Source organism: Sapajus apella, unplaced genomic scaffold (genome assembly GCF_009761245.1).
Source record: "Sapajus apella isolate SASKATOON/1434 unplaced genomic scaffold, GSC_monkey_1.0 scaffold113, whole genome shotgun sequence".
NCBI classification, from domain to species: Eukaryota; Metazoa; Chordata; class Mammalia; order Primates; family Cebidae; genus Sapajus; species Sapajus apella.
Window position 1 is genome coordinate 532,503 of NW_022437053.1, and position 12,746 is coordinate 545,248.

Sequence of the window (12,746 nt, forward strand, 5' to 3'; positions counted from 1 at the left end):
TGTTGAATTGGGATTTGCATTTGTTTCATCAGTGGAATATGTTTGGTCCTTGTAGGCATTTCTTCTTGATCTGCATTTTATTTCAGTGTATAAATTAATTCCTGCCTTCTAGTCCCCTTACCTCCCTGACTCAGCTTTCTCCTCTTTGTGCCCTCTGATACTCGCATTCTCACCTGTATAATGAGAAGTATTACCCAACAGCCATCAGCAGTTATATCTGAGGCAAAATCTCCCCGCTTTTCCGAGAGGTGTTAACAATTCACCATCGATTACCTTGTTTCAAATTGTGAAAGAGGAAACTTCAGAAGCCATATCAAGCCCTTATGTCTTTTCCTTCTCACTCTCCCCAGAAGTAATAAAAGTCTGTGGATTCCGGGCTGTTGCATGACTTTATAATTCTGCTACACATGTATATTTACATAACCAATGTAGAGTTTTGTGGACTTTCATGATTTGGATAAGCAGTATTAGCCGTGTCCTTATGCAACTTGCTGTTATCACGCACCATTACGTATTTGCGATTCAACTGTGTGGATATATGTAGACTTGATTCACTCATTTCCAGTTCTTTGAGATGTGCAGGCATTGGACAGTGCCTCTTTAGGCACATGTGTGAGTTTCTCTAGCCAGAATCAAATGGAGCAGTCAGGGACTATTGCCAAGCTGCTCTTGAACTTGTGTCAAGTCACAATCCCACCAATGTTTTTTTCTTTTCCTTTTCTTTCTTTCTTTTTTTTTTTTGAGATGGAGTCTCATTCCGTAGCCCAGTTTGGAGTGCAGTGGCACAATCTCAGCTCACTGCAGCCTCCACCTTCCGGGTCTTGGCTCAAGCAATTCTCCTACCTCAGCCTCCCAAGTAGCTGGGATTACAGGCACAAGCCACCATGCCCAGCTAATTTTTGTATTTTTTTAGCAGAGATGGGTTTCACTATGTTGGCCATTCTGGTCTTGAACTCCTGACCTCGTGATCTGCCCGTCTCAGCCTCCCAAAGTGCTGGGATTACAGGCGTGAGCCACAGCACCCGGCCTTTCAGCCACATTTTATACAGTTTTGTTTTGTTTTTGTTTGCCAGTCCTTCTACCTTCACCCCTTGTGAACACTTGGCCTTTTCAGTATCTTCTCAGCCATTCTGGTGCAGTGTGAAGTGATAATTTATTATGGTATTAACTTGTACCTGTTGCTTAGTGATGTTAAGTGTCTGCCTATCTTTTGCCCTCACTGTTTTTTGACTGTCAGGTTTTATGTCTTAGACCTATTTCTGTTGATTCGTAAGACGTCTTTACATGGTCTACATGTCCTTCATTGTGTGCTAGATCTATCTAGTGCAAATGGCTTCTCCCACATTTTCACTTCTTTTGGTCATACAGATCATTTGACTTTAATGTGTAACAATCATCAGTGTTTATAAGAGCTGTATTCGTGTATAGTGCTTAAAAAAAAAATCCCCAATCCTAAAATTGTAAAGATGTTTTCTACATTTTTTCCCTAAGTGTTTAAAATTTTCGTCTTCACATTTTATGCTTTTAATCTTCTTTTGTATATGATGTGAGGTATGGAAATAATTTTTGTATTTTTCCTATATGGATAGCCTAGCACCAATTTTTCATCATTTATACTTACCACATTGATTTTTGACACATTCACTATTCTATAGCAATGTCTCATATATAGATAAATTTATGACTAGGACCGAATTGGTTTGTTTGCTATTCATTTGCAGATATCATGCTCTTATAATTCTTTAGCATCGTGAATGTCTGTCTTATTTTTCAATTCTTAATGCCTTTCATTTTGGTCTTTATTGTATTGGCTGGAAATGCAATGTATTATTGAAAAGAAGCAGTTATAGCAGACTCTAAGGATGTTCTTGATTCCTTATTCTTGATTTTAAAAGAAATAATTTTTAAGTTTTGCCATAAAGTGTGATGTTTGCTGTTAAGAGTTTTTTCCCCCACAAATAACCTTTTATTGGGTTATTTAATTACCCCTTCTAGTCCTAGCTTGCTTAGAGATGTTTAGAAAAACTATGAATGACTTTGGATTTATCATATGCTCTTTATTCACCTGCTAATATGATTAAAATTTCTTACTTACTCTATAAATGTGGTTTTTGGGGCGTATAATTTGGTGTAATAACAGATTTTCTGATATCTAAAGGTTCTTGCATTTTGGAGACAAGGATTTCTTGTTGATAAAATTTTAAAATACATATAGCTCAAAATCTTTAGCATCTTTTGATATAAGGTAGGTTAGTCTTTAATTTTCCTATATTATTATTTTTGAAGTTATGCTAATTTATTTAGAGATAATCTCAAAATTAGACCACCATGCCCGTCTAATATTTTGTATTTTTAGTAGAGACAGGGTTTCACTGTGTTAGCCTGGATGGTCTGGATCTCCTGACCTTGTAATCCGCCCGCCTCAGCCTCCCAAAGTGCTGGGATTACAGGTGTGAGCCACCACACCTGGCAGGGAGTTCAATCTTTAACCCTCCCTGCCCTATGCCTGGAATTAATCCTTTCCCTAAAGAGTTCTGTTTTCTTTTAGTGGAGAATGGAATTTAGAAACAAGGTTGCTAGGTTTGTTCATGCCTGTTGGAAATATCATTGCTCCCAGCCTTCTAGGTGATGAAGTTATAGGGTATCTACCTATCGATTATCTATAGCACTGAAGACTATGAGATTACATCACACTGCCATTTGCAATACAACACCACCATGTTTATTCTGATTTGAGGAACTCAGCACCTATCATCTTTACCATATTTACTTATTTGATTAATTCCTCTTATAAATAACCAATCCACTATCCTAGCTGCCACACCATCCCACATGGGTGCCCTTAGCTTCCCACCCGGGCTCCAATGTCCCACATAACTGCCTGTCTGTGCAGTCACCCTCCACACAGTGCGAGAGCTCTAACCCCACTTGGGTGCCTTTGACCTCTCCAGGACACGTGCCTTGTTCTGTCCCACTTAGCAGCTATTGCACTGAATTGTTCAGGAAATAGAAAGCCTTGTGGTCTTATAAATGCATTGGGAAGCTGGCTTTTTGCCCTATTATCCAAAGATTGGAATAAATCTGCCTGTGAAAGTCTGTGGGCCTGGTGTTTCTTGTGGGTAGATTCTTACGGATGTTTTTCTCAAGCTTATGTTCAGGTTTTCCGTTCTTTTGAAATTGGTTTTGTTCACTTGTATTTTCTAGAACAAGTGAAAAATTACCAGAAGTGGAAAGTAGGGATTTGACCATGTGAAACCCATCTGGGGTTGTTAGCTGATGCTTATCAAAGTCAGGCTCCTACCTTCCCACAGAAGCCCGGACACAAGGTGTCTTCAGGTGTTGGCTGGAACTAACAGTAAACTCTTTTGGCAGCCTTGAATTTTCTCAGGCAGGCTCTATAGGGGGAGCTAGGGCCATGCTAGGGATGTGGCCTTGAGCTGTTAGAATCTGTGTTGATATTTTGTTCAAGTTTTCATAGGCCAGGATATAGGCCTAGGGGAGAAGAGGGCTCAGAGGAACCTGGGTAGAGATTGGTTAAGGAGGAAATCTTTGAGAACTTGACATTTTGAATATTGTAATGTGGTAACTCTGGAAATCAGATTAACTTCCCTCAGTAATGTCTGATACTGCTTTTTGAGAGCTGTAAGCATCCAGTGACTTTTCCAAATTAATGTTGAGCAGATGGTAGTCCTTACTGTGTGTGATCACTAAAGTCTCTGTTCCATTATATCCATGGTCAGCCAGTGACCTGATGGAGATTTCCTTGAATGCCAACCTCTTTCTTCATAGATTACCCCTCTGGATGCTGCAAGTGTTCATCCAGCTTCCAGGGTTATGAAATAGTTGATTCAAAGTTCTTGCCCACTCAAAAAAGTTGTTTCATTGGCAGGACCAGTTTCCGGAACAGTGGAATATTATTCAGCCTTGAGAAGGAAGGAAATTCTGACACTTGCTACAACATGAATGAATCTTGAAGACATTATGCTATAAGTGAAATCAGCCAGTCACAAAAGGAGAAGTACTGTGTGATTCCCCGTGTGTCATACATCTAGAGTAGTCAAATTTCAAGAGACAGAAACTAGAATGGTGGTGATTGCCAGGGGCTAAGAGGAGGGAGGATGAGGAATTGTTTAATGGGTATGGAGTTTCAGTTTGAGACAAAACATTCTCTGGAAATGGATAGTGATGATCCTTCCGCAACAATGTGAACATACTTAATGCCATTAAACTGCACAAGTAAAAATGGTAATAAAGGGAAACTTCATGTTATCTATATTTTGCCACAGTTTAAAAATCAAATTAGAGCTGGGTGTGCTGGCGCGTGCCTGTAGTCCCAGCTTCTCAGGAGGCTGAGGTGAGAGGATTGCTTGAGCCCAGGAGTTCTGGGCTGTAGTGCACTATGCCGATCGGGTGTCCGCACTAAGTTTGGCATCAATATGGTGACCTCCTGGGAGCGAGGGACCACCAGGTTGCCTAAGGAGAGGTGAACTGGCCCAGGTCGGAAATGGGGCAGGTCAAAACTCCCGTGCTGATAAGTAGTGGGATCGCGCCGGTGAACAGCCGCTGCACTCCAGCCTAGGCAACATAGCGAGACACCATCTTTAAAAAAAAAAAAAAAATTAGAAAATGCAAGTACATTTTTATTATGGATGTTTCACCACAATTAAAAAAAACAGTGGGCCGGGCGTGGTGGCTCACACCTGTAGTCCCAGCACTTTGGGAGGTCGAGGCAGGTGGATCATGAGGTCAAGAGATTGAGACCATCCTGGCCAACATGGTGAAACCCCATTTCTACTAAAAATACAAAAATTAGCTGGGCGTGGTGATGCGTGCCTGTAGTCCTAGCTACTCGGTAGGCTGAGGCAGGAGAATCACTTCAACCCGGGAGGCAGAGGTTGCAGTGAGCCTTGATCGCACCACTGCACTCCAGCCTGGCAACAGAGTGAGATTCTGTCTCAAAAACAAAACAAAAAAATAAACATACAAAAAGATCTTATTGTCTCTTACTTCCTTGATATTCAGCAACATCTTTGTTGTTCAGCACTTACTAAGTCTCAAGCTAGTCTCTCCTTGGCTTCTGTGTAGGTTTGCTTTTGTAATGTTTTCAGCAATTATTTTTTGACCTCTATTTCAAAGCTGTGTAGGCCAGTTTATTTACACACCATTTGAATGATATTATGGGACTCTTGTAACTTCTAATAGGAAAAATTTAAGTTGACCCTTTTTATGTGACCTAACTTTCCCATGGGATGCCATAAGACTCTGCAGTTATTAAAACCATTGCTGAGATACTGCTAACATTATGAACTTGAAATATTTCCTAAATGAACAAAATATCCTCGTTTGAATTGTGTCTTCCATATATATTTTTAAGGAAAATAAATTTACATCTGGGGTGTAGATGTTATAGTTATGGTAGAGAATGGTAATATCAGTTTTTTCCTAAATTTAATTTAGCCAAAACATTTTTAAGGCATTAACAGAAAAAGTAAGATCTTCTCATTCTCATACATTGTTAGTGGGAATGAAAAATAGCACCAGTCTCTGTCTCTATATGTATTCTTCTTCATAAAGAAAAAAGTGACAGAATAAGACTAGCACTGTTTGGAAATCCCAATAAATTAATGAGTCTAAATCATCATTAAAAATGGCCACCAGCATCACAAAAAGAGAAATATTTGCCTTTTATTGATCTGAATTTGGTCAGACCTCTGTATTTAATCACCAAATTACAGGAAATACAGAGGCTAGAGAAACGTTAAATGATAGGCTACAATCAGAAAGTTTAGGCTATAGGAAACTCTGTAGGACGAAGAACTGATTTCTTCAAGAAATTCGTGGAGGGAAACATGATGGGAAATGCACAGACTACGTAAGATTCCTGACAGCCAGTTGTGCCACATGGACCCTATTTGTGTCCTGTGTGGCCTGATTCAAAGTGTGAAAAAATTGAGACAGTTGGAGAAATGTGAACTAAGTATCTCATGATATTAATGAATTTTTATTTATTATAGATGTGATGACTATTTTGGCTGTTTTCAGAAAGCTTCTCAATTCCTTTAAAAATTTTTAAGGGTAAAATTATATGATGTCTGATATTAGCTGCACAACAACCTGGATGGTAGGGGCTGTCAATGAAACACGGCTGTAAGTGGATTGATTACTGACATTGGATGATGGGCACATTATACTGTTTTCTTTGGTTTTGCATGTGTATGAATTTTCTGTAATAAAAATTAAAACCTAGAGGCCTTCTAATAAATAGACTTCTTTCACTTAATTTCCTTTAATAATGTACAACTTGTTACTGTTAAGGGTATATAATGTACAATTGTTCAAGTTTAACTCCTTAAATATTTTATCATAATAGGTTTCAAACAAAGTCCTAGCAGCTTGCCATGGCTTCCTACAGATCTTACTTTTTCTATTTCAGATCATGTTAATTTGGAAGTTTGAGAGATAACCTAGCACTTTGCTTCCAAACACATGTATGTTATTCATGTAATTATGTGGCCCACTGTTGTATAATAAACGGAAGCTGTAAACTCATCGTAAAGCTGAGTCGTTTTTCCTCTGAGCCTCTCCAAGTGAATAATCAGTTTTCTGTTTGGTTTGTTTCCAGATAACCTTTTTCATGCTGCTTTCTGCAGTGTGTGTGATGCTGAATTTGGCTGGTTCAATTCTCTCTTGTCAGAATGCTCAGCTAGTCAGCTCTCTAGAAGGCTGCCAGTTGGTAAGTAACGAAATGCAGACTCTTTCATAAAGGTCATAGGATTTGATTTTGCACGAGAGCAATTTCTAAAATAATTTTATTGTATTCTTAGGTTCTTATGTACACTTTCAATTCATTCTAATGTTTTCTAGTTGTTTAAGGTATTTAGGGTAAGCTGATTTATTTCTAGAAATTAGCTAACAATTAGCTTACTGATATATAAGTAGAACAATTAAAACTCGTTCTACTTGTAAATCAGCTACTAATAGTATATTTTGAAGGATCACAATGTAGTGCTATTTTGGAATAAATATCCTTAGTGACTTATATTTTAGCATTTGTTGCATTGATTCTTATTTATATTGAATTTTTAAAAATCAATTTGCAAGTCAATTTTAAGTGCCGAGTTACATGTTATGCTGGATGACCAATATTTCAAAACAATACAGTTCTCATTTTTCAGTTAAAAAGAATTTTCTTTCAAATGTAGGAAGATTATAAACAGTGTACTGCGTACAAGTGCAGAACAGAGGTATTCAGTCTTTCGGCTTCCCTGGCCACAGTAGAAGAAGAATTACCTTGGGCCACACATAAAATACACTAACACTAGCGATAGCTGATGGGCCAAAAAAACCCAAAAAGTTCCAAAAAAGCATCTCATAATGTTTTAAGAAAATTTATGAATATGTTTTGGGCCACATTCAAAACCGTCCTGGGCTGCATGCAGCCTGGTGGGTTGGATGAGCTTGTTGTAGAAGATCAACCAATTGTTTGTTGGCTAGAACCATCATTTCAAGGTAACTTAGCTCATGGTACTGTAGTATGTACATCCGGCTGTGACAGCAATTGCAGTGTGTATGGTTGCATTCCGGTATGAATGTAGTTAAACTCTTGATAGGACCGTGCCTGCTGGGTATGGGGACGTGGGCCTTTGTTTCTTTGTCTTGGAAGCAGTGGCAGGCTACCTCTCAGAGACATGTCCCTGCACAGTTGCCCTCTACCTGCTCTACCTGTGCTATGATTCTGAGAAGCGATTGCTGAATTACCAGAAGCTTTTCTGCTGTGGGACCATGCCTGCTTGGCTTGGGATCATGTTCACAAAGGCAGCCGCTGGGAATCCTGCTGCTCTCTGCATTCTTATCTGCAAGGGCCAGCAGGACCAGTGTCAGTTGGCACAGTTTCAATGCTGAAGCACCCACTGAGTTATAAAAATGCACTGTTAGAGCTTCATCTTGTTATTGTCTGTTGAATGTGGCCTAGAGAACATTGATCAGATTTCATCCCCACATGCTGTGCACAGAAGTATTCTCGGTATGCTGTAGGCCTCCTTATGTTTGAGAATTGGCACAACCTGGAACCCCGTCTCCATCGGAAAGGGTGATTCCGCATCTTGTATACATAATTTGGCCAGCCTCCTTATTCCTAAATACTATGTGCCATGAGTGTAGCAAAATCTGGTGATCTACAAGAAACTGGCCATTTTTTTTCTGGGACCCTCATTTTCTGATGCAGGGCCCTGTGTGGGGGATACAGAGTGACTGGGTGAAGGGAGACCACAGTTCCTGGAGATCCACACCAAGAAGAAAGCCCACACAGTGCCGGGATTGAAGGAATGACCCCTCCTGGTTTTAATCTCAGACCCCATTTTCCCACATCACACATTGCATGGAAGGATAGGAAAGGGAGATTTGGTCTCCTCTATTTCATACCGCCTTCTTTACCTCCAGAGATACATAAAAAGAACATCATATACCACAGATGTGTCCTCTCACATGCATCTGTTTGGTTGACGGCACCCCGTGGCAAGGTAGATCATCAATATTTACCTTACTTCAGAGCCTGATCCTAGGTATCTCTCTGCCCTGGCTCACACAAGGCCGGAAATCTCAGAGCTACAAACCAGTGTGTTCACTTGCTTGATGCTTGCAGCATACGCAGTACTGGGTTTGGAGTCAGCAATCCAGGATCAGTGCCGTGGCTTTTCCACCTCCCGGTTATGTGACTTAGCACAAGTCACCCTCTCTCTCTTCTTTGCTTCCCTTTCCCGTTGATATGGTTTGGATCTGCGTCCCCGCCCAAACCTCATGTTCGGTTGTAATCCCCAGGTGTTGGAGGTGGAGACTGCTGGGAGGGGATTGGATCACGGGGGCAGATTCTCAGGAGTGGTCAGCGCCAGCCTCTCGGTGCTGTTCTCATGGTAGTGAGGGCGTGAGTTCTCAGGAGAACTGGTTGTTTAAGAGTGTGGCACCTCCCTTCCTTGCTATCTCTCTTGCTCCTGCTGTGGCCACGTGACTTTCTGGCTCCCCCTTCGCTTTCCACTATGACTGCAAGTTTCCTGAAACCTCCCAAGAAGTCGAGCAGATGCTGGCATCATGCTTCCTGTACAACCTGTGGAACCATGAGCCAATTAAACATCTTTATAAATTACCCAGTCTCAGGTATTTTATTCTAGCAATGCGAGAACAGACTAATAACAGCTGTGGAGTGTGAATATGACCTACCCTGAGTTCTTCACAGAATATTAAATGAGGCAAAACCTATGCAACACATAAAAAGTATACTCCTTTCATATTATAAAAATTATACAGTTACTATAGAAATTCAAAAAACAAAACTCTTCATAATCCTACCACCCAGATGATTATGTCCTTCCAGTCTTTTCTGTACATAATGTGTGCGTATATGGATGTATGTGTGTACGCGTATGTGTACATATATATTTAGTGTATTTAAAATGTACTATTCTCTTCATCCTGCCTGTGATTTATTTTTTGACTGATCACATTGTTCCATGTTTTATTTGTTTATTGTGTGAAACAGAATCTCGTTCTGTTGCCCAGACTGGAGTGCAGTGACACAATCTCAGCTCACTGCAACCTCTGCCTCCCAGGTTCAAGCAATTCTTTTGCCTCAGCCTCCCAAGTACTGGGCCTATAGGCGTGTGCCACTGCGCCCAGCCAACTTTTGTATTTTTAGTAGAGATGGGGTTTCACTGTGTTGGCCAGGCTGGTCTCAAACTCCTGACCTCAGGTGATCTGCCTGCCTTGGCCTCCCAAATTGCTGGGATTACAGGCATGAGTCATTGTGCTCAGCATGTTTTAAAATATTCTACAACTTTATTGGTAGTGACTACTTTATATATGTGAATATAACATTGTTTATTTAACCAAATCTTTGCTTTTTGCAATTAGGAAGATGGCCATCATTCTTACACAAATTAATTCTTTTTACAGCTCCTAAAAGTAGACATACATGATAAAAATAAATGTATCTTTAGAGTATTTGATACATATTGACATACTGCCTTTTAGGAAAGTCTATCCATTTATACTCCCAATATATGAGAATGCTCTTCTTCCTACACCTTTGCCAGCACTGAAAGTTGTTATTCTTTTTAATCCATGCCAATTTGAAAGATATAAGATGACTTTATTGTTTAATTTTAATTTCTTTGAATACTAATAAGATTAAACTTTTTATTCATTTGTAATTGCATATAAGCTTATATATATTTATACATGTAGGTAATTATGTCACAAAATTTATGTTTATGCACCATCTATCTATCTATCTACATATATATAGAGAGAGAGACAGATGGAGTCTTGTTCTGTTGCCAGGCTGGAGTGCAGTGGCAAGATCGTGGCTGACTGCAACCTCCACCTCCTGGGTTCAAGCGATTCTCCCGCCTCAGCCTCCTGAGTGCTGGGACTACAGGCACCCGCCACCACACCTGGCTAATTTTTGTATTTTTAGTAGAGACAGGGTTTCACCATGTTGGCCAGGATGGTCTCCATCTCCTGAGCCTCATGATCCGCCCATCTCGGCCTCCCAAAGTGCTGGGATTACAGGCATGAGCCGCCATGTCCAGCCCACCATTTATATTTTATCTTATTCTGTGTTTTGTCTGTATGTATTCTGTACCCAGTTTTAGATTTAAATATTTATCTTAATGATTTATAAGTGTTCTTTATATATTATGGTTTTGAATCCTTTGATTTATATTGGGCAAATATATTCCCTGCATTGTTGTCTTTTAATTTTTGTCAAAAAAATAGAAAACTGTTTAATTTTTATATATTCAAATTTACCAATGTTTCTCTTTGTAATCTTACTTTAGCACCATGCTTAAAAAGATTTTCTTCTTTCTAAGATTATGCAACCTCAGTAACTTCTTGGTTATGGTAACTCTACCAATGTTACCATTGCATGCACACATGTGCACACAGATAGTAATGCCAGTTTGTCTATTTCTGGACTTTTAATTCATATTCATTCAACGTTCATATGTCTGTTTATTAATATTCCAGAACAACACCACTTAAAATACCTTGACTTTATAATCGGTTTTTATAACTGGTAGGACAAGTTCTGTCCCCAACCCCATCCCAGACTTTTAATCTGTTTCTTTAAAATGTTCTTGTCTGGTTTTAAATGTTTAATCTTCTAGATACAGTTTGATTTTCTTTTGTCAAGACTTAGAAGGAATAGATTTGAGATTGGAGTTGGCATCATATTAAATTTGTAGATTACTTTGAGGGAGAATTAAAACATCTAAACAATACCATGTCTTTCCATTCCAGAACATATAGTGTGTGCTTTGGTTTATCCAAGTTCCTTTCAACCTCTTCACTCCAGTTTTTGTTTTTTTTTTAGAATACCTAGTACATTTCCATATGTTTGTGTGGTGATTGTGTTTTTTCTTCTGCATGATTTGATTAGCTAGTGTTCTCTGCATAAAAATGATATCTAAACTAAAATAAATCTTTTTTTTTGAAATGGAGTCTCACTCTGTCTCCAGGCTGGAGTGCAGTAGTGTGATCTTGGCTCACTCCAACCTCCGCCTCCTGGGTTCAAGCGATTCCCCTGCCTCAGCCTCCTGAGTAGCTGGGATTACAGGTACCTGCCACCATACCTGGCTAATTTTTGTATTTTTAGTAGAGATGGGGTTTCACCATGTTGGCCAGGATGGTCTCCATCTCTTGACCTTGTGATCCGCCCACCTCGGCCTCCCAAAGTGCTGGGATTACAAGGTGTGAACCATCACGCCCAGCCTAAAGTGAATCTTTTATTCTGGGCTCTGAGCAATTCCCTTTCCTGCTAACAGGGTTTTTTGTTTTTGTTTTTTGGTGCCTTTCCAGTCATCATCTGTGCATATTTTTGTGTATGGATTTTTTTTAACACACATGGGCTACTCACATGGATTTTGTTAGTCCACCATGTAGCCTTGTGACATTTTCACATTAGCACTTGGAAGTCTTCTTTAAACAGAGAGCAGCGGATAATTCCATTGGATGGGTGTGTGATAATTCATATAACCATCCCTTAATGAAGGATAAGTTAGAGATGTTTCTAGTCTTTTGCTAAAATGAACACGGCAAACATATGTATATATATATATATATATATATATTTATATACACATATATATATGTATTTTTTTTTTGAGATGAAGTTTTGCTCTTGTTGCCCAGGCTAGAGTACAATGGCATGATCTTGGCTTACTGCAACCTCCACCTCCCAGGTTCAAGCTGTTCTCCTGCCTCAGCCTCCTGAGTTGCTGAGATTACAGGGCCACACCATCATGCATGGCTAATTTTTTTGTATTTTTAGTAGACACAGGATTTCACCATGTTGGCCAGGCTGGTCTTGAACTCCTGACCTCAGGCAATCCACTGCTTCAGCCTCCCAAAGTTCTGGGATTACAGGCGTGAGCCACTGCACCTGGCCTTTTTCTTTCTTTCTTTCTTTTTTTGAAACAGGGTCTGACTCTGTTGCCTAGGCTGGAGTGCAGTGGTGCCATCATGGCTCACTGCAGCCTCAACCTCCCTGGGTTCAGGTGATCCTCCCACCTCAGCCTCTCAAGTAGCTGGGACTGCAGGCACGTGCCACCACACCCAGCTAACTTTTTTTTTGTATTTTTTGTAGAGAGTTTCACCATGCTGGCCAGGCTGACCTCAAACTCCTGAATTCAAGTGATCTACCTGCCTTGGCCTCCCAAAGTGCTGGGATTACAGGCGTAAGCCACTGTGCC

At 39.9% G+C, this 12,746-nt stretch overlaps 1 protein-coding gene across 3 annotated transcripts in view; it reads left to right on the forward strand.

Moving 5' to 3' along the window:
- The window catches only part of FAM189A1 (family with sequence similarity 189 member A1), a 394,185-nt gene that overhangs the window by 280,600 nt on the left and 100,839 nt on the right, over positions 1 to 12,746 (forward strand). For all 3 annotated transcript variants that reach the window (XM_032259933.1, XM_032259934.1, XM_032259935.1), the window contains exon 3: positions 6,623 to 6,733. In XM_032259933.1, coding sequence (XP_032115824.1) covers positions 6,623 to 6,733 — 111 coding nt within the window. The remainder of the gene's footprint in view (positions 1 to 6,622; positions 6,734 to 12,746) is intronic.